The sequence below is a fragment of the Taeniopygia guttata genome, chromosome 8, assembly GCF_048771995.1.
Source record: "Taeniopygia guttata chromosome 8, bTaeGut7.mat, whole genome shotgun sequence".
NCBI classification, from domain to species: domain Eukaryota; kingdom Metazoa; phylum Chordata; class Aves; order Passeriformes; family Estrildidae; genus Taeniopygia; species Taeniopygia guttata.
In genome coordinates, this window is record NC_133033.1 from 230,438 (window position 1) to 248,941 (window position 18,504).

Here is an 18,504-nt window from a genome sequence, read left to right on the forward strand (position 1 = left end):
CTACCTGTTGCAGAATGTGGAGCACAGAGCATGTAAGACATGAAGCTGGATGCAAACTTTCTAGAGGAACTGAGTAATCATCTTGGCGATACTGCCTGGGGCTCACTGGCTGCTTTTGATGTAGCTATAGGGTTACAAGAGGATTGCTCACATCTCTGTGACTGTTGGAATCCTGGGATTTTGATGACATTTCCTTTCACTGTCTGTATCTCTTCTATTCATTTGTAAGAGGGCATAAGGTTCTAATTAGGCTAAAGGTGTCCTAGCCATGTTGTTCCCTCAGATTCTTTCTCAAGGAATGAAAACTGAAAAGAACAGACTCTTGACAGAATTTTGGCTCTGGTCTTTGGCTGGTATTGAGTCAAAATGTGGTGTGAAAAGTGTAGGCTTACACTGTTTCCATCTGCAGTGAGTAATAATGGATTGCAGTGTTTGGTTTGAGTATCAGCTGCCTTTGCAGCTCAAACCCAGCATTTGTGTGTCAGTCTGGGGATTTCTCTGGGGTTGGTTCTGCACACAAATGCTCAGGTCTGTGTCCAGAGGCAAAGCTGGCACCCACAGGGCTCCATCACCGTGCTGGCACCAGGAACCCACAGCACAGGCTGAGCCCCCTCAAACAAGGCTGTTATTTGGGCAGGATTTGTAAAACTCAGATTGCCTCAGAGACCCCCTTGACAAAATTCAGTGGCTGATGCTTGCAGAGAGCTGCCTGAGGCTCTGCTCTGGATGTGCCTCCACAAACCGTTGGGCAGTGCAAGAGAAATGAGTGTTTGGTACTGGAGTTATCAGCAGGTGCTTTATCTGCTGCTTTGGGCATGCTACAGCCACAGTCTGAGGCTAAAGCTCATGTTAAAAGGGAAACTGTTATTTGCTTGTGGAAAGACAGGTAAAATAGGACATATATTTAAGTCACACAGAGAATCTACTGGAAAGTAAAATACAGAGATCAATTCTCTCAAGCTGGGGGCCTCAACTACAATTACAAACTTGTTTTACTCTATTTTACTTGCACTTTAATCAGGAGCTTGTTTTGTTAAATTCTTAGAGGTCTCAGTGTTGCCTATGACAGGAATGAGGTAGTGCAATGGCTCATTGCCAGCAGTACTTGCCATGATAAAGCTGCTCGTGTTAGTATGTATGTTTGTTTATATACCCAGGAAACTCTTCTTGCAGTTTACTTTTGCTTGGTCTAATTGTACATTCTCCATCAAATTACCAAACCTTGGTATCCTAAAGGAAACCACCCTCTATCCTCAATTTGCTCAAAGACTGACCTAAGCAGGAGTGTTTTGACATCAATGCCAGGCTCTGATTCATTGGAAGCATATCTTGCTCCAGATTTAAGACTGTAACTTGGTAACTTGGACAGGTGTGTCATATCTGTGTGTTGATTGTTATGGCACATGTATTTAAGCTGTTAATGCAGCAGAGGAATTCAGAACTATACTTGTTACTGTCAGACAAAAGACCACTAAGGTTTGGAACAGTAAGAAATAATTTTTTGTGACATTTCCTCCTTTAGTTTTGCCCTTAATAGTTTTTCTGATCAAGGTCCAAGGTTGGTACCAGCTAGTGCCAGGAGATCCTAGGTCACCAGGCCTTCTCAGCAGCTGTGCCGCAGTGGTGTGTTCTCTGGCTGTGTAGCAGCTGGAGGATATGAAACTCCCTGGGACACCCTGGGCCCTGGATGGATGACGCTATTGTCACCTTGTCTGCGGATGACAGTGAGGTAGCAGGAAGTGAACAGAGGGGCTTGTGTTCTGAAACAGATAAAACTGAAATTATTTTCTGAGCACATTTCATCCATCTCTAATTTTAATATTTTAAGGTTGTATTAAAATGCAAACTGAGGAACAATCTTCTGGAGTGTCTCATCCATAGCTGTGAAGATCCACATCTTTTCCACAGAGAGGTAGTGTTGTTGTGCCTGTCATTTTAGATTTGAATTCTGGTCTTTTAAAATGCATTTTTCCATTTGATTTGTGTGCTACTTTAATTTTCTGTTCCCTGCATACATAACAGTTATGATAATTCCAAACAATTATTATGATAATAGTCTGAAGAACTGATGGGTACTATGAGCTGTAGGAAGAATCTGAGGCATGTCTGATATGAAACTGAAAATAACATGACTTTATGCGATAACCAAATAAAAAAATGTTGTGAAATCCCTTTTGGGTGACAGGAGCAAGAACAAAAAGCATATTCTGTGTTTGTCGGAGACATACATCATGTTTCACTGGTGAAAACAAACAGAGCAGGCAGTGCATTTGAGTGGGGCTGTAGTTGTATACAATGAGCTCATCTGGGTCCAGGTGCAGCCATCAAGGAAACATTTGATACAGTGAAGTTCCTTAAACTTCAAATGCTGGTATTTCTAGAAAGTGAGTTATTTAATGTAAGTGTAAATACCAGGCAAGAAAGGGAGCTGCTTTTCATAGCTTAGGAAGTCATGTGCATTTTCAACATAAATATAATTAACCATTTCATACCTTTGCACACCAGGAAAAGATTTGATGATGTAGGAACTGTGGCATTAGCCCCCGGTACTCTATTGATACTTCAAACTGTGGCAGCATCGCCTGCAGTTTTGCCAAAAACTAGATGTGAGCTGTCTTCTGCTTGCGAAACACCCCTCCTGCCCCAAACTGGAGGCTGTTCCCAGCTGCTCTTTGCAGACTCAGCTGGGTGATTTTCCTACCTTCACACCTCTGGGCTCTTTCCTAGAACCAGCCTAGAAGGGTGTCCTGACCGTGGCATGTCAGAGCAGACCTGTGGCTGCCATCCTGCCCAGGATGGAGGGGTCCTGGCCGGGACCCAGGGGCAGGGCCTGGGCAGGACTGGCCACTGCAGGGGCTGGGAGCAGCAGATCCCCACCAGCTGTTGGGTGCTGTGTGTGCACCCAGTGTAAGAAAAGCCTGATGATTTTCATGGATGTGTTGAGAACTGAACTTCAGTAAGGAAATTGCTTTAGGCTAAGCAAAACATGAATTTAATATTAGTAAGGAAGACAGCCTCCAACTGCATTCTAAATATTTTTTTTCAACATTGCAGAGCAGTAACTAGTATTTTTTTTCGCTCTTTGCCTCTTTTTTAGAATGATTTTTAACCAGTCTATCAAGTTGGTAAAGAAAAAAAACAGTAAATGGTCCCTTTGTAGTGTTGTTGAGTGGGGGGGACATCAATGCAGTTTAACACCTTAGGGAGGGAATTAAATAAAAGCTGGTTAGAAAAACCCTAGGCCAAGCTCTTCTGTCTGCAGATGTTTATTCTCCTAAATACAGATACCAAATCTCTTCAGATTCTAAAGGCTGTTTTACACTTGTTTCTCAGTTTCTAATACTAGATAAAACTCCTCACGAATATTGTTTAAAATTCTTATGTTTTGGCCTTCATTGGCATATTTAGATCCTGAAATATATTGGTCATACCTTTGTGCAGGACCAGAAATAAATTACCCTGGGTCAAGTTCTGTTTATACAGTGGACTGCTCTTGCAGAATTACCTCCTTGACTTAATAACTTCCTTTTGGATGACATTGCTGCCAGAAAGAAGACAAATTGGCCAAGGTCAGCGTGCGGATCAGCTCAGCGTGTAGGAGGAAATTGTAGCGGATCAGCCAAATTGCGACGGGTCTGGCTGCTGGCAGCGTGGCTCGGCCCGTGCCGGCGCTGAGGGCACAGCCCCCACAGCCCAGGGCTCTCCAGCAGGGTCGTGCTGCAGCCAATTCCAGCCTTTCTGGAGCGGGCAGAGTTCAGCTGGAGCAGTGACTGTGAAGTAGATCAGCACAGGGATCCTTTTGGATCTACGCTGAGTGTCAGCGGCCTTTCAGACTGCTTGTGCCAAACGTGGCACTACCCGGCTGTACCCAAAGTGCTCCTGGGTCTCTGCAGATGTCACACTGTGAGATCTGCCTGCATGTTCCTCTCACTCATTCCTGTAACCTTCTTTGAAATTGTTGTCTTACAAGTAGCTGGGAGCTGAAAGCTTGCAGCTGAGCCTGTTCTCATCATCCACAACTGCAGGGGGGAGGATGCTGAATTTGCTTCCTGATGAGTGACATTGAGGCACAGGACTGAAGGATTGGATCCACATCCCATAATCCCACTCTTGATGAGCACCTTGGTGCTGCTCTTTGTAGATCTGTATGTTATAATAGGCCACATTATGCTAAATAGAACGTTACGTTATACAGAATGTATTACGTATTTGTTATATATTTAATATAATTTATTTTACTTATACACATGAAGCCAAACAAATCTGAGTTGGTGAGGAACAGTTCTGCTGAAGTCAGTGGCTTTATATTGTATGGAACTGGTGGTAAGAGAGCAGTGGAAGCTGCAGGTATTGGCCAGAGTGGAACCATAACCTTTGCAGAGCCTTTGCAGAAAGTGCTTGAGAAGTTGAGCTGCCCCTGCCCATCTCAAAACCTGCCCTGTTCCCTGGGGCAGGGGCAGAGTGATCCATTCTTGCAGCGCTGTTACTTCACCTCAACCTCCTCCAAAGTGCACTTCCATAACTCAAGCACAGAGGGGAAAAACCAACAGCCAAACTGCAAAACATTTAAAACGGTGGCGTTACATTTTCCCTTCGCAAATTCTTCTATTTCTTCTGTGTTCTACAAAAAAGAAATGCAAAAGCCTCCTTTTAATTAAGCTCTTTATCCTTTGAAGTTATTTTGGACTTTTTTTTTCACATTGGTGATGTAATTTATGTAAATAATCATCTATCTATGAAAGGAGTGTGTCTGTCAAAAGCTGAAATAAAAAACATCCGTCATTTTGAAGTGATTAACATTCTCCAGATGTTTAAATCATCAGATTTCAGAAGTTTTCCTTTGTTGTGATAATGATATAGTATCCAGAACAAGAATGTTTACTTTTTGTAGGGGTCAAACATAGATTTTTCACAATCCTATTAAAGCAAGCAGTTTATTGTAATTGTATGTGCAGATGAAAGCATATGCAGTTATTATTATTTCCCTTAATTGTAAACTGCTGCTGGTAATTTTACTGTAAAGCTGAAACAAAAGGAACATACTTGAAAGGACCACCACTGCCCACTTATGTAATCAATTTATAGATGTCAAGTTTGTACCAAGATGGTTATCCCTCTCCCTCGAAGGCCCGGTGACAGGCTACCACCCTGCAGCGCAGTCTCTGCGCTGGGGGCTGCCGGGGAGCACAGGAGATGTAGCTGATAATGATTAGTGACAGCTCTGAACCACTGCACTCCGAATGTGCTCAGCATCATGCTGCAGGGAGGAAGTGAGACACACATTCCTTCCTGGTGCTGGACCTCGTGGCTGACCAAGAGAATTTTGCCTGTCCTGCACTGGCCAGCCCACTGTGGTGACTGTAACCACAGCAGCTTGATGTAAGGAAAAGGAGGGGTATAATCTTGGAAAAGGGGTACATGTGAAAAATGGACCGTTTCCTTTTGCTCACATAGTCCTTGCAGAGCAACACCCTTCAATTCTTAAAATTGGCCAACACACAAGACATGTGTGGATCTGACAAGTCACCCCACTGGCAAACTCTTCAGAGATGACAAAATGCAACTGGCGAAATCTCTGAGTGGGCTGATGGGTAACACCAACTGGCCAACCTTCTTCAGTGTTTTTTTTAACCAGAACCTCTCCTGAAATATAAATTTAGGAAAAAAAAAAAAAATCCCTGGAAAAATACTAGATAGTTGTTCCACACAAATAACCACAGCATCTACCCCAAGATTTCAACTGGACTGAAACTTTAACTAAGGATTGTTCAAAATATAACATTTTTTCAGTTGATGGAAGGTTCTTGTCAGATAAGCAGATGCACCCTGCGGGAATGTTGCAAAGACAGAGGCAAGCTGGCCCTGTGACCACTGCTGCTCTCTGCCCCCAGTCTCCCCTCAGGAATGGTTTTGGGGCCATCCCCTCTCTGGCTTCAAATGAGCTGTTCTTAGAAAGAGACACAACCTGTTGGAGCAGTTTCTTCTGTGTCCCACCCAGAGGAGCTGGTGGCTGGTGGCTGATGGCTGATGTTAGTGATGCACTAGACCCTCCAAAGAGACATTTTGAAAAACATGTCTGAGGAATAGGTGAGTTACAGACATGCATTAAATACCTGTTCTGCTGCATTTGCAGTTTCCAGCACCAGGAAATATTAGTTCTTTTTCCACTGCCTGTTTTTGCACACAGTCAACAGGACTAGCCTTTTAATGCAGCATCACCTCACATCCCATCACATTACATGGTAAATGTTACATCAATTTTCATGGCATTACGTGGCACGACCTGGCCCCTGTGCTCCCAGGGCCTATCACACCACTGTAGCTGGGGATTTGGTGCATTTCCATTTTCCGTGGTTGTAGGATGTGCTGGTGGCCCGTGAAGTGTGTTTTACTGGATTAGCTGATGTGGTTCCTGCCTGCAAATGGACTATGAGGCAAAAGTCAGCTATTTCAGAGCAGTAGCAATTAAAGGAAAGAGGTCTATGTGCGTGGCTTCCTGCAGGTGTGCTGATGTGCTCCTGAGTCCAAAGCGCTGGCAGGCTCTGTGGCTGGACTGGAGCAGGGTGGCCCTGGTGCTGCTCTGCTGCCTTTTCTGCACAGGTTCCACTGGCTGCCACCAGCCTGGGGAGCCAGGGTGAGCCCTGGGGTCTGCAGGGCACCAGCTCCCTCAGCTGTGCTTCTCACCTCCGGAGACAGCTTGGGAGGAGCTCTAAAGTACAGTATGCTAGTAAAACAGGTAACTTCTGGAAATAAATGGTATAAATACAAATTCTTGGCTAAACTCTGAGTTTCAGGCAAACTAAACTCAACTCCAGCACGCAATCACCCATCAGTGCTTCTGGCTTACTTCAGTCCTTAAGCAAATTACTTCAACCCTATTTTTCATATAACTGCAGATCTGATATGTACATAGAGCCAGATGACAACCAGCCAGCTTCATCTGCCTTCTTTCAACTTCATACTTGGAACTAAAGTTCACACAATATTTTCAGAGATATCCATCCCCCCTCATCCCCCCTCAAAAAAAAAAAAAAAAAAAGCAAAAGCATGAGGAAGGCAATGGGAAGATAAAAGACAAACACAAAATGCAGCTCACTTAAAAATATCTCTGCTTGATGGAGGCTAAAAGGTGGCAGCTGTGCCAAAGTAGTGGACCCTAAATCGCTGAGCAAAAAAGAGCAGGGAAGACTCTGATTGCTCCCAGTACTGTGGTGAATGTGTGCTCTCAGCCACAAATCAAGCAAGCTAAAAAAAAAAAAAAAAAAAAAAACCAACCCGGAAAAAAAAGACTCAATCAAGGCAATAATGGCCTCCACTTCACAATCAGACAAGTGCTTCTACTTCAGAAATCCTACCATTTATGGCTGATTGCTAACCCTGGCCTCATTTCTAATCTAAAGGGTGAGTAATAATTTGGAAAAGGAATTATAACAACTTCCCAGCCATTTTGTAAATTGTCATTACTTTAAAGGGGTGTTGGGGAGCTGTTGCTGTTTGTCAGATATTTTTTTCCTGCTAGCGCTCTCCTACTTCCATCACCCCTTTTCTCCTTGATCTCATACTGGAAGGGAAGTAATTTACAGTGGAAATAGGTAAGAAAGAAAAGCCTGGAGGGATCCTCTGGCCGTGGAACTCTGACGTGTAGAAGTTAACATGAAGCACAGGAAAGGGAAATGGCTCTTCCCTTTGCCCAGAGATTGATGCAGGGATCAGGGGTGCTGATCTGAGCACTGTTCCCAGCCCAGGGGTTGGGACTGTGCGAGTTCCCTAGAGTGGAAACCTTCTGCATTGGGAACTTCCCAAAGGAAAGGATGAGGGCCACCCGTGTAGGTGGATGGATGGTGCTGGGGTGCTGGTGCAGTGAGAGCCTGCTGCCCACCTGACACCTCAGTGCAGCCACGCTGGCCTTTGGCCTCCCCTGGCCCAGGGCCACCCAGCTGGATGGAGCTGGTGCTTTGCTGTCCCAATCCTGCCTGGACTGTCTGGAGTAGGCAGAGAGACAATAACTATTTGACCCATAGGTTATCCTGATGGGAAGGACCTGATGGAACCCTGAGCTGCATTTATTTCCTGGTTCAAGCAGGGAGAACTGCATCTGGAAATATTTCAGTCTTTATGTGAGTATTTTTTCCCATCTTCTGCAAGTCTATTGTGATTTTCACATGCACATCAGAGTTGATCTTAGAGGTTATTCCAACCAAAGCAATTCTGTGATCCTAGGGTTTTCTAGGGAGAAAATATCAAAACAGAGGACTTGGACAATGTTCCTTCTGGCCATCACCTGTGAGGGCCACAGCTGCCCTGGACAGGTCTAAGGACTTTGCCTGGTGCTGCTGTCCTCAATGACAGTGTGTATAAAAACAGATAAAACTTGATGGAGAAAAAAGTATCAGGGGGGACCTGTGCTGGAGAAGACTGTGCACAGCTTCACTTGGGTTTTATCTATTCTAATCCAGTGGAAATCATGACGGTGTTTTGATATGAGCAGACATTTGTGATCAAAATACCTCTTATTTCAATGATTCAAGGACAAAATGGGATGCTATTGTCTCCCTGGATGAACGTGAGATGTTTTGTGAAAGGTACGATCAGTGTGTTTGGAGAATGACAAAATTTCCTTCCTATCTTGGGAGGTAACTGCAGCACCAGCTGTGCTGCACTGAGTCCCTTACTCCTGGTTTGTGCTGTGAAGGGATCTGTGTCACAGTTATTTATGTCTGTATTTTAAATATGATTTGAAAAGAGACTGATTCAAAAATTTTCAATGACCCAGTGAAATCTGAACTGCTTATAGCAAGACAAGAAGTATAATGCTTCAATCAAAATAGCAACTTGGAATGTGTTTTATTAAACAGAGTTCATTTAATACTACCCCAGAGTGCTGTGGATGTGAAAACACATTCTTGAATTGGAACTTTCATATCTAGGTAATAGGAATGAAGGGAAAATTGTCATTTTTAATATTGTACATTTTGGGACAAATTCTGATCTCATATACAACTACCCACAGCATTTCTGAATTTTTTCCAAATTCTGAATATTTTCCAAAACTGGTGTGTCCCTGGATCGTGTATGTCACTACAAGGTGAATACGTTACAGGAAAAACAAGTAGACCCTGCACAGAGCTCTAAGTAAAATCCTAGCAGATTTAGTTTCCCCATCATTCTCTTTGCAGTATTTTCAAGGCGTTTCAAATGAGACAGAACATAACAAAGCTCAGGCTAAGTGCGATTGAAGAAAACCCTGAAATAAGGCATCAAGGAATGCAAAGTAAGAGAAAAAAGTGGATTGTATGTATAAACTCTGGGTGCATTTCCTTTGTAAATATCCTTGATTTTTGCTAGCAATGCTACGCAAAAATATTTAAATGAGCAGATTATAAAAGAGCAGTGCTGCCCGTGTAACATGGATGCCGAATCTGTCGAGGACGAGCAGTTGGGAAGTGATGGGACCATTTATATCTCCATTAGTGGAGGATTGCTGATCATCCCAAGGAAATCAGGTTTTTCCTTGCCAGCTGCTCAGCTTTTCGGGAGTTTAAATGGCTTCTGCTATCGGCACAAGGGCTGGCTTCTCCCGGCCGCCGGGCGAGCTCCCCGGCCCCGACTCCCGGCGCGGGGAGCGGGACCGGCGGCTGCGGGGGCTCAGCGTTCGTTCGGTGCCCACATCTGGGGTCCCGCCGCCGCCAGGCACCCCCGGGACACGGAGCCGAGGAGGGACTGGCGGACCAGGGCAGGCGCGGAGAGCTATGAGATAAAACAGAACTTACGAGGTCCTTATTTAGAGAAAGGAAAAAATCCTGTTCTGTTCACACGGAGGAACTCCAGTGCCTGCATGAATGAATTCTCCCCCGCCGCTGGTGCTGGTCGTGCCGGCACCTTCCAGCTATGCCTGAGTCCCGAGAAGGAGGGAGGGTGCCAGCCGAGCGCCGAGGGGACGTGCCGAGCATCGGGCTCTGCCCGCGCAGCACCGCGCCCACCGCCCGGCCCGGCCCGGGCACAGCGGGGGTGCCCTGCAAGCACCTACCAGCCAGCCTCTGAGCTGGCAGAGCTACTCTGCAAAAGTCGCAAAAGTCACAATTACAGCTACGAAACCTGACTTTGAGAAAAATAGTTCTCTTCTCTCGGGATCCTGCAGAAAATGAAAACAAGCTTTTCCCCTCCAGTATAAAATTGACCAAACAAAACAGCATATCTGCTCAGGTGCCATAAATAAATTGCATTCAGAATGCAGAACAAGATCTTTCATGTAATCTCTGTATGGAATTTGGGTGTCAGTCTCTGATTTAAGGGAAAAAAACAAAAAAAACAAAACACAAAACACTGAGAATTTTCTGACCTTGATCCCACGTAGCTGCCTGCTGTCAGCACAGCATGTTTGACATCAATTCTTACCAGCTTTGTTTTCTCCTGGTGTGAAGAAATGAAGTGTGATTTCCTGAGCAGCTCAGGAAATTTTGGTATTTATATAATTTTTAAAGACACAAATTTTTTTAAGACATACCTTTTCAAAGGTTCTCTCACAGAACACCCAGCATATTCCCCTGGGGTACTTTCAACTATGGGTAGATCAGAAGTGAAACATTTCCCACAATATCCTACTACGTAATATCAAATTCACAAGATATTACAAAGTAATTGTGTATTTTCAGTAACCAAAAGTACTGAAGAGCTGCTAAGCCTCCAGTGCATGATACATTTAATATGATAAATTAAAAAAACTTGAGACTGATTAAATTAAATTGAGACTTGGTTAAATTCAAGTGAAGCTCTGGCAGGAGTGGAAGCTGGGAGGTGCAAAGCCACCCTGGTCTGGAGAGGTTCAACCCATGTGCAAACTCATGATTTCACTGCACTCTGCAGCTGTTAAGTACCATGTTAAGTATCTGTATTTCAGAGGAACTGTTGCAAGCGAACACTTGGGCTCCTGACATCTGTGATTTGCATGTACAGAATTATCCCAGTGCACGGATGTGCTGGGGAGCACAACTGGCTCGGAACCTGTGGCACAGCCACAGGGAATGCTGCGGTGCTGATTTAAGTAGTTTCCTGGTGTGGATGTGAAATGCTATGGGGTGAAAAATGACAATCAGTTCCTGGAGTGACTGAACCCACCTGCCTCCCCTGAAAAACTGAGTGCACATGGAGTGAAATTGTAATTTAAAAAAATTTAACACAGTGAGAGCAAGTATAAAAATACCTTTTAGATTAATTAAGTGGCTAAGCAAACTTCCAAATGATGAAGATTTGACAGTTTTAGGAGTCTTGTTGCTTATTGGTGAATTTCCCTGCAGCCACAACCCCCAGAATCCCCTTTTCAGGGGTGCTGCCTCCAGCTGCCTCTGGATGCTCTGCCCAACTGCTGCCTGTGCTCTGCATATTGACAACCCAACAGACTCCCATACAGCAGCTGGAAATAAAACACAGCTTGACGAAATTAACCTCAAAATGAGCTGGTGGCGCTTGGGTGAGTGTGGGGCAAGGTGTAAGGGCACTGGTGCATGGATGAAGGTGATGCTGGTCCCAGAACAGTGTCAGGGTGGTGAAACCTCCTCAGCCTCACCCTCTGCAACCTTGGATGGGGTGCAAAAAAAAAAAAAAAAAAAAAAAAAAAAATCAGAAAAATGTTGCAAAAACTGTTCTACATACTGAAATAACATGTTTCCCTGATCCTTCTCTGTTTGTCTTGTTGTAGGGTCAGTCTTCAATAATTGGCGATGATGGGAATAAAGTAACAAGATGCAAACAGGGTAACATTTTTGTGTTAAGATGCCAAAAAGTCTTCCTGAATTTTTAATAATTTTTCAGAGGAATGTGGGTCAGTTTCTGACAAACTGTATTTCTCAGAATGCAAATACTGTAGTGCTGTTACAAAGGGTGAGTGTTTGGGCTGTTACAGGGTCTGTGGGCACCTGTGGGCAACTGCTTCTGGTTGGTGCTGGTGTCATCGTCCCTTGAGACATATCCAACAGACCAGCGCCAGACATTTTAAGAAATGTCACATGCAGAGGAGGGTTCAGACTATTCTGAACAAACTCCCTAAATCCATAAGCAACAACTACCTCCTCTGTGTGCCCCCCAGGTGGTGAAGAGGGATCTGCAGGAACAGTGAGACTCCCAGCAGTGGGAATGGCAACAGGGGTTCCCCAGGGCTTTGCTAAGGCAGCAGGTTGGGGAGGACCCTCTGCATGGAGGCAGATGTTGCTTTGTGTTGATGGAAGCCCTGGGGTTTCAGTTCAGCCCAGACAGGCAGTTGACTCTCAGAGTGGAGAGGAAGGTCTGTGGAAAATGGTGACTGCAAAGGTGTGTCACAAGCCTGCAGCCACAATGCTGCAGTAACACCTGTGGCAGAAGCCATGTCCCCACACATGAGGAGTTGCTGTGCTTTGCCCTGGCTGCTCCCACCACCTGCCTGTTGCCCCGTGGGCTATGGGACTCCAGTTTTGCTCACACAGCTCCTGACCAGCAGCTCTGCACTATTAGAAATTATGCCCCTGAGTTGAGTCATACTTTAACCAGTCCGCCCAAACGCACACAAGGTCTGAGACCGGTGCACACAGGCTGCTTTGGAAGGTTTCTGTGGAACTCCCACCACGTGCATTGGTTGTCTCACAAGCGGATGGTCTTCAGTCTTCAATGCTTGTCTTCCCCTTCCTGAAGAAGAAACCTGCAGAGCCAGCTGGCTCTGCAAAACCCAGGAAGCTGGAAGTGAAAGGCAGCCACAGAGAACACAGTGAAAAGCTGCAGCAAACCAGTTATATCTGGGGTAACTGATGGAGTACCACTTTGTTAATTCAACTGTATACTTTAAAAACCCCCAAAACATTCTACAGTTTGTTCTCTGTGTCCTGTAGTTACACCCGCTCACTATTAATTACCTTTTTTTCTGGTCAATATCCATGAGAGTATTACTACTTGGAGCACAGGAGTATATAGATCTCTCAAAAAGAGCATTACAATAAAGTTTTTCAGTTTGCCATTTGCTTTCAAATGTCTTAGTCTATATCATGATTTCAGCGAACAGACCAAGACTGTTTTCAGTATCATCATGGGGTTCCAGCTCTCTGCTGAGCTCAGCCTGTTCCTGAGCAGTCTGTCTCTTTCTTCTGCGTACGTACACAGAGTGGCTCTTCTCTGGCCCCTCGGGAAAGGTGTCTGCAGGGACACACAGCTTCTGCAAGGTGTCTGCAGCTTCCAGAGCCCGCTCCAAGCCTTTGTGGAATCTAGACAGAAACAATTCTTATAGACTTGCTCAGGATCTGCAAATTACTCTGAGAAACTAATGCTTTTAGAATGCAACCAAAACATGCAAGGGGAGAAAAGTGGTTACTAACATTTTACTTAATACTGAAGAAAAATTAGATGTCATGAACAGAACGGGTGTAGTCTTACAAACCTGTCAATCCTCCTTATGTTTTCTTCCATTTTCTGATTGGCTACATGTACCAGAAATTCAATATATTCTTCGGAGACCATCAATCTCCCTTTGTGGCTCAATGGAACTTCTAAGCAGTGAGTGCTCCGCACAGCCTAAAAACACACACATGATTGACCTGGAATAAAGTTTTTTAGTTTATGAAGGTTATTTAAATAATGTAGGGAGTTCATTATAGTAAAAATCCTGCTTATCCATACAATTATTTAGGTTACTGTCACCTAAAGCAGCAAGCTATTTCTTTGCTATAGCATGCCCCGTGACAGCTCTTAAGCACCAGTCAGGTCTTGGCTCGTACAAAAATCAAGGTTAACATAACAATATCACTTCATTACACCCCTTACAGTAACAGAGTCCTTACCATTGTAATTTTTCCTCCTCTGCCAACTGTAATACCAGAGTTTCTGAACCCAGAGTCAATAGCCACTGAATGCTGCAGAAAAAATAAATGCTTAAACAGGTCTTGTATACTTGCACAGCAAAAAATATTTATGGACCCATTGCAATGCAACATACAATCTCAATTTTGCAAAAAACATATTCAAATCATCTACCCAGACTTATTCAAAAATAGTTCCATTAAAATACTTTCTAAGATCAAACCCAGAAATGGTGGGTGGATTTCCAAGGCCCACAGTGGATCCTGATTGAATCCATCAGTGCAGAAGGGGTGTAACATCTCTCTAGGCACTGAACTACTTTATCCCAATGAGCTGGAGCTTCACAGAGAGTCGTGCTACCCCTTGACAACGACCAGTGCAGCTGCACTCTGCATGAGCCCCTCAGCTCCTCTGCACTACCGCCAAAACAAGCCCAGCACGGCACACATTGCTCTCTAGAAAAGCAGAAGGCAAAAGCATCATTCAAGGCACTGGAAATGGAGCCAAATGGCCTGGCTGGCAGCGAAGTACCATCTAAAATCCAGCCCTTGCCGCCAGTGAGAGCAGCCCAGGCCCCTCAGGTAGTGCTTCATGCAGCAGTCTGCTTCAGCTCAAAGCCTGAACTGCTGGTGAGTCTTTTTTCTTTCTAAGTACAGTAAAACCCTCACCAACTTTACAGCTGTGTTTTTCCATCAGCTTACCTTACTACCCTAATTATTAGACACACAGCACATCTGGGACTGTTTCTAAGTGCAACTGCTTACCCAGGAGCCAATACTTTTATTTTTGCAGGCAGGAATGTAACAGAACAATGCCACATTGTACTTGATGTGGCTTTACCAGCAGCTGTGCATCCTGCAGCCCCCGACACAGCACGTGAAGAACAAATGGCTCAAACTTGAACACAACATCACCAGTGGCTTTCTTCAGTGCTGCCATCTGGAAAATACACCAAAATATGTATATAAAAATCAGAGTACTTCCTCTCGTAAGAGTTAACAACACCCCACTGCATCCTCCTTGGCCTGCAATTTTAGCAAGCTTTGCTTTGCTGGAACAAATACTAATGAAAACAAATATTCTGGAGGTCACGTCTGTGCTTGTGTGAGAATATATATCTATGGTAAAGTGAATTATGACTTGAGTGAGAAAATGCTGATCTTGCAACTGCCTCTTTTGTGGGACAAAGCAATATATAAAAAGACTAGATTATTTTGAAAGCATACTAAAAATGAAAAACTTTGCACTATAGATGTTTTTAATTTCAGGAGATTTAATGACAGTAAATTAAGAATGCAAAATTCCCTGTTACACCACTTTCAGGTGTCTGTCTGCTAACACAGCAAGCTGGGCTCAAGAGATTTTTTAATTCAAGAGTTTTAAATATTACTCCAGACAGGAAAAAATTATACAGGTTTCTGGAATATTAGCTGCCTTTATAACTATGCAGAGAATTTGATACTGAGTTTAAAAGCATTCTCTTAAAATGGGTTTGAAGAATTTATTAAGCAACACATCTAAGGAAAAGTTAATTTTGAGAGTAGAGTAACAATTCATCTCAGTAGCAGGAATAAAAACCCTTTGACATGCTGTGTTTTCCATGACACCAGGAGCATTTCCACGCACAAATATAAAGGCTGTATCTCACTGTGCCCTTACCACATCGCCTTTGACACATGGGTCATGTGTTACCAGGAGCCACGTGCAGTTCTTCTTCTGGATCCCCGTGCCGTCAGTGTCCTAGTGATGGGCAGAAACCATTAAAGTGCCTGGGCAGCCCGGTGGGTTTAACTTTGTGCTGCTACAGAAACGGTCCTTGGAAATAAAGGAGCATCCGCTTGAAGCAAGGGCCCATTCACACCGCGACCAGACCCACTGTCACTATCACCCCTGCAGGTCCCATACCGCACCCACCATCACCATCACCCTGCAAGTCCCGTCCTGCACCCACCGTCACCATCACCCTGCAGGTCCCATACCGCACCCACCGTCACCATCACCCTGCAAGTCCCGTCCTGCACCCACCGTCATCATCACCCTGCGGGTCTCGTCCTGCACCCACCGTCACCATCGCCCTGCAGGTCCCATACCGCACCCACCGTCACCATCACCCTGCGGGTCCCGTCCTGCACCCACCGTCACCATCACCCTGCAGGTCCCATACCGCACCCACCGTCACCATCACCCTGCAAGTCCCGTCCTGCACCCACCGTCATCATCACCCTGCAAGTCCCGTCCTGCACCCACTGTCACCATCACCCTGCAGGTCCCATACCGCACCCACCGTCATCATCACCCTGCGGGTCTCGTCCTGCACCCACCGTCACCATCGCCCTGCAGGTCCCGTCCTGCACCCACCATCACCATCACCCTGCAGGTCCCGTCCTGCACCCACCGTCACCATCACCCTGCGGGTCCCGTACCGCACCCACCGTCACCATCACCCTGCCGGTGCCACCCCGCCGGTCCCTCACGCACCATCACCACCACCCTGCCGGTGCCACCCCGCCGGTCCCTCACGCACCATCACCACCACCCTGCCGGTGCCACCCCGCCGGTCCCTCACGCACCATCACCACCACCCTGCCGTCGCACGAGCTGGCGCTGCAGAAGCACTCGCGCGCGTTCAGGAGCCGCACGAGCTCCGCGGCCCGCGCGTCCAGCGCGCGCTTCCGGCTGGGGTCGGGCCGCGCCAGCCACTGCGCCTTGCGCCGCGCGAACGCCGCCATCGCGGGGGGACGGCGTCCCGCCAAGGACAAACCTCGGCGCACCCGAGCGGCGCGGCCCCGCCCTGCTCCGCACCCCGCCGCGGCGCTCCGCAGGTACCGGCGGGCGCGGGGGCTGCGCGGCGCTGGCCCGGGGGGACGGGACGGGACGGGGACACAGCGGCTCTGCGCTACCCGCGCCAGGCGCCACAGCCACGGGACGCGGCTCGAACAGCAGGACCCGGTCACAAGGAGCGCTTCCGGGGCACGGCCTGGCCGCGAGGCGGTGCAAGGGGCGGGGCCTGGCCGCAGAGGCGTGCTTGTAGGCGGGGCCCGCGGCGCAGGTGTGTTTGTGGCGGGGCCTGGCGGCGCAGGTGTGTTTGTGGCGGGGCCTGGCGGCGCAGGTGTGTTTGTGGGCGGGGCCCGCGGCACAGGTGTGTTTGTGGCGGGGCCTGGCGGCGCAGGTGTGTTTGTGGCGGGGCCTGGCGGCGCAGGTGTGTTTGTGGCGGGGCCTGGCGGCGCAGGTGTGTTTGTGGCGGGGCCTGGCGGCGCAGGTGTGTTTGTGGGCGGGGCCCGCGGCACAGGTGTGTTTATGGTGGGGCCTGGCGGCGCAGGTGTGTTTGTGGCGGGGCCTGGCGGTGAGCGCGTGTCACGGGGCGCGTCCTGTCGGGGTGCGTCCGGTCGTGGCTCGTCGCGCCGGGACCGCATCGTGCCAGGTACGGCCCTGGCCGCTCTTAGCCGGCGGTGGCCCCGCGGGCCCCGGCTGTGCCCAGGATCCCGGAAGGTGCTCCCAGCGGGGAGGCCCGGAGCAGCTCGGAACCTTCCCCTGCCCCCGCTCCCTCCCCTGCCTTCCCCGGTTCGGTTCATTACCGCGGGATCGATCCGCGCTTCGCCCCGCGGTGTGTGCCGTGTTCCCGGCGGTGCCCGCAGGCCAGCTCCTGGTGCCTCAGGCTCCCTGTGACTTCTACAGCTACCCAGGCTCTCATTGTTTCTTCTAGCGGATCCTCCGGTCGCCATGGCAGCCACCAGGCGTGTGATGACAGCTGTCCGAGTGTTTGAATTTGGTGGCCCTGAAGTGCTTAAACTCCAGTCAGATGTGTTAGTTCCTGTTCCAAAAGAAAACCAGGTATATGTGAGCTCTCTGAAGGAAAATAGTGATAATTAATGTTAACTGTAGGACATTTTTAAATTAATGTTAACTGTAGGACATTTTAACAATTAATGTTAACTGTAGGACGGAGTGAGAGATACCACCCAGAACCCTACACCTAGAGTACCTGAGTTTTGGTCAGTGTGTTCATACTGCTTGAGATGTCTTGCTTAACAAGTGTGGGCTCTTTACTCTGCCGTGGGCTGTATGTTCCACATCAAGATTTCCCTGAAATTAGCTTCACTTTGAACACTGGGTTGTCACAGAGACTGTTTGAGAATTCAGTAAAAATGCTACAATGCCATGCTGTGAATTCAAGGGCTATATCTTTTTCGTTATTGCTTAAGAAGTGTCTTTTCTTTTAGGTGTTAATTAAAGTCCATGCCTGTGGGGTGAATCCTGTTGAGACGTACATTCGTTCTGGGACTTACACCAGGAAACCGCCTTTGCCCTACACTCCTGGCTCGGATGTGGCTGGGGTGATTGAGAGTGTTGGGGAGCACGTGACTGCATTCAAGGTATTTACACGCTGGGTAGAATTCACTATTGTTTCATGGTTCTCTTTGCTTGGTTGCTGTGCCACTCTACCTGGTTTTGTTGCTTATGATCATGGAATCCCTTCAAGGGGGAAAGCCCTTCACGGGCTGGTAAAAGCACACAGTGGGATCCCATTGGCAAGCCAGTCCTGCTGGTGGGACTGTGAGGAATGCTGTGCCCCCCTGAAGCTCAGAGGTCTCAGAAGAGGCACTGCAGTCTGTCTGCTTAAAGTAGTGATATCTGGTGTACAAAAGTTGGGGTTTGGAGCTATTTTTCTGGCATTGCAGAAAAAGTTGA

The 18,504-nt window shown here is 47.0% G+C and overlaps 2 protein-coding genes across 5 annotated transcripts in view; one reads left to right on the forward strand and one right to left on the reverse strand.

The window, feature by feature from the left end:
* CRYZ (crystallin zeta) overlaps nt 1-18,504 on the forward strand; it is a 60,448-nt gene that overhangs the window by 35,383 nt on the left and 6,561 nt on the right. Inside the window, exons 1-3 of one of the 2 annotated variants that reach the window (XM_072932755.1) lie at nt 17,084-17,134; nt 17,519-17,646; nt 18,036-18,188. In XM_072932755.1, the coding sequence (XP_072788856.1) occupies nt 17,113-17,134; nt 17,519-17,646; nt 18,036-18,188 (303 nt within the window). In that variant the 5' untranslated portion in view covers nt 17,084-17,112. Of the gene's footprint in view, nt 1-17,083; nt 17,135-17,518; nt 17,647-18,035; nt 18,189-18,504 lie in introns of those variants that run through there. The other variant, XM_072932756.1, reaches the window with a different exon arrangement.
* TYW3 (tRNA-yW synthesizing protein 3 homolog) lies at nt 12,743-17,552 on the reverse strand. 3 transcript variants are annotated; one of them, XM_030279012.4, is made up of 6 exons: nt 17,391-17,552; nt 15,475-15,555; nt 14,656-14,754; nt 13,797-13,868; nt 13,397-13,530; nt 12,743-13,223 (listed from the first exon to the last, which is right to left on the reverse strand). In XM_030279012.4, exons 1-6 carry the CDS (start codon nt 17,535-17,537, stop codon nt 13,001-13,003), a joined length of 756 nt encoding a protein of 251 aa, XP_030134872.2. In that variant the 5' UTR covers nt 17,538-17,552; the 3' UTR covers nt 12,743-13,000. The 3 variants fall into 3 exon arrangements, with proteins under 3 accessions (XP_030134872.2, XP_030134871.2, XP_072788858.1); XM_030279011.4 differs by lacking the exon at nt 17,391-17,552 and adding an exon at nt 16,386-16,544; XM_072932757.1 differs by lacking the exon at nt 17,391-17,552 and adding an exon at nt 16,248-16,309.

Bases quoted from the DNA above. Each gene is read 5' to 3' on its own strand.
- TYW3 (XM_030279011.4), bottom strand. From the start codon at position 16,544: ATGGCGGCGTTCGCGCGGCGCAAGGCGCAGTGGCTGGCGCGGCCCGAC. The intron at 14,755-15,474 runs GTAAGGGCACAG...TGTATTTTCCAG, and splicing joins CATGTGTCAAAGGCGATGTG to ATGGCAGCACTGAAGAAAGC. The intron at 13,531-13,796 runs GTAAGGACTCTG...GTGTGTTTTTAG, and splicing joins GAGGAGGAAAAATTACAATG to GCTGTGCGGAGCACTCACTG.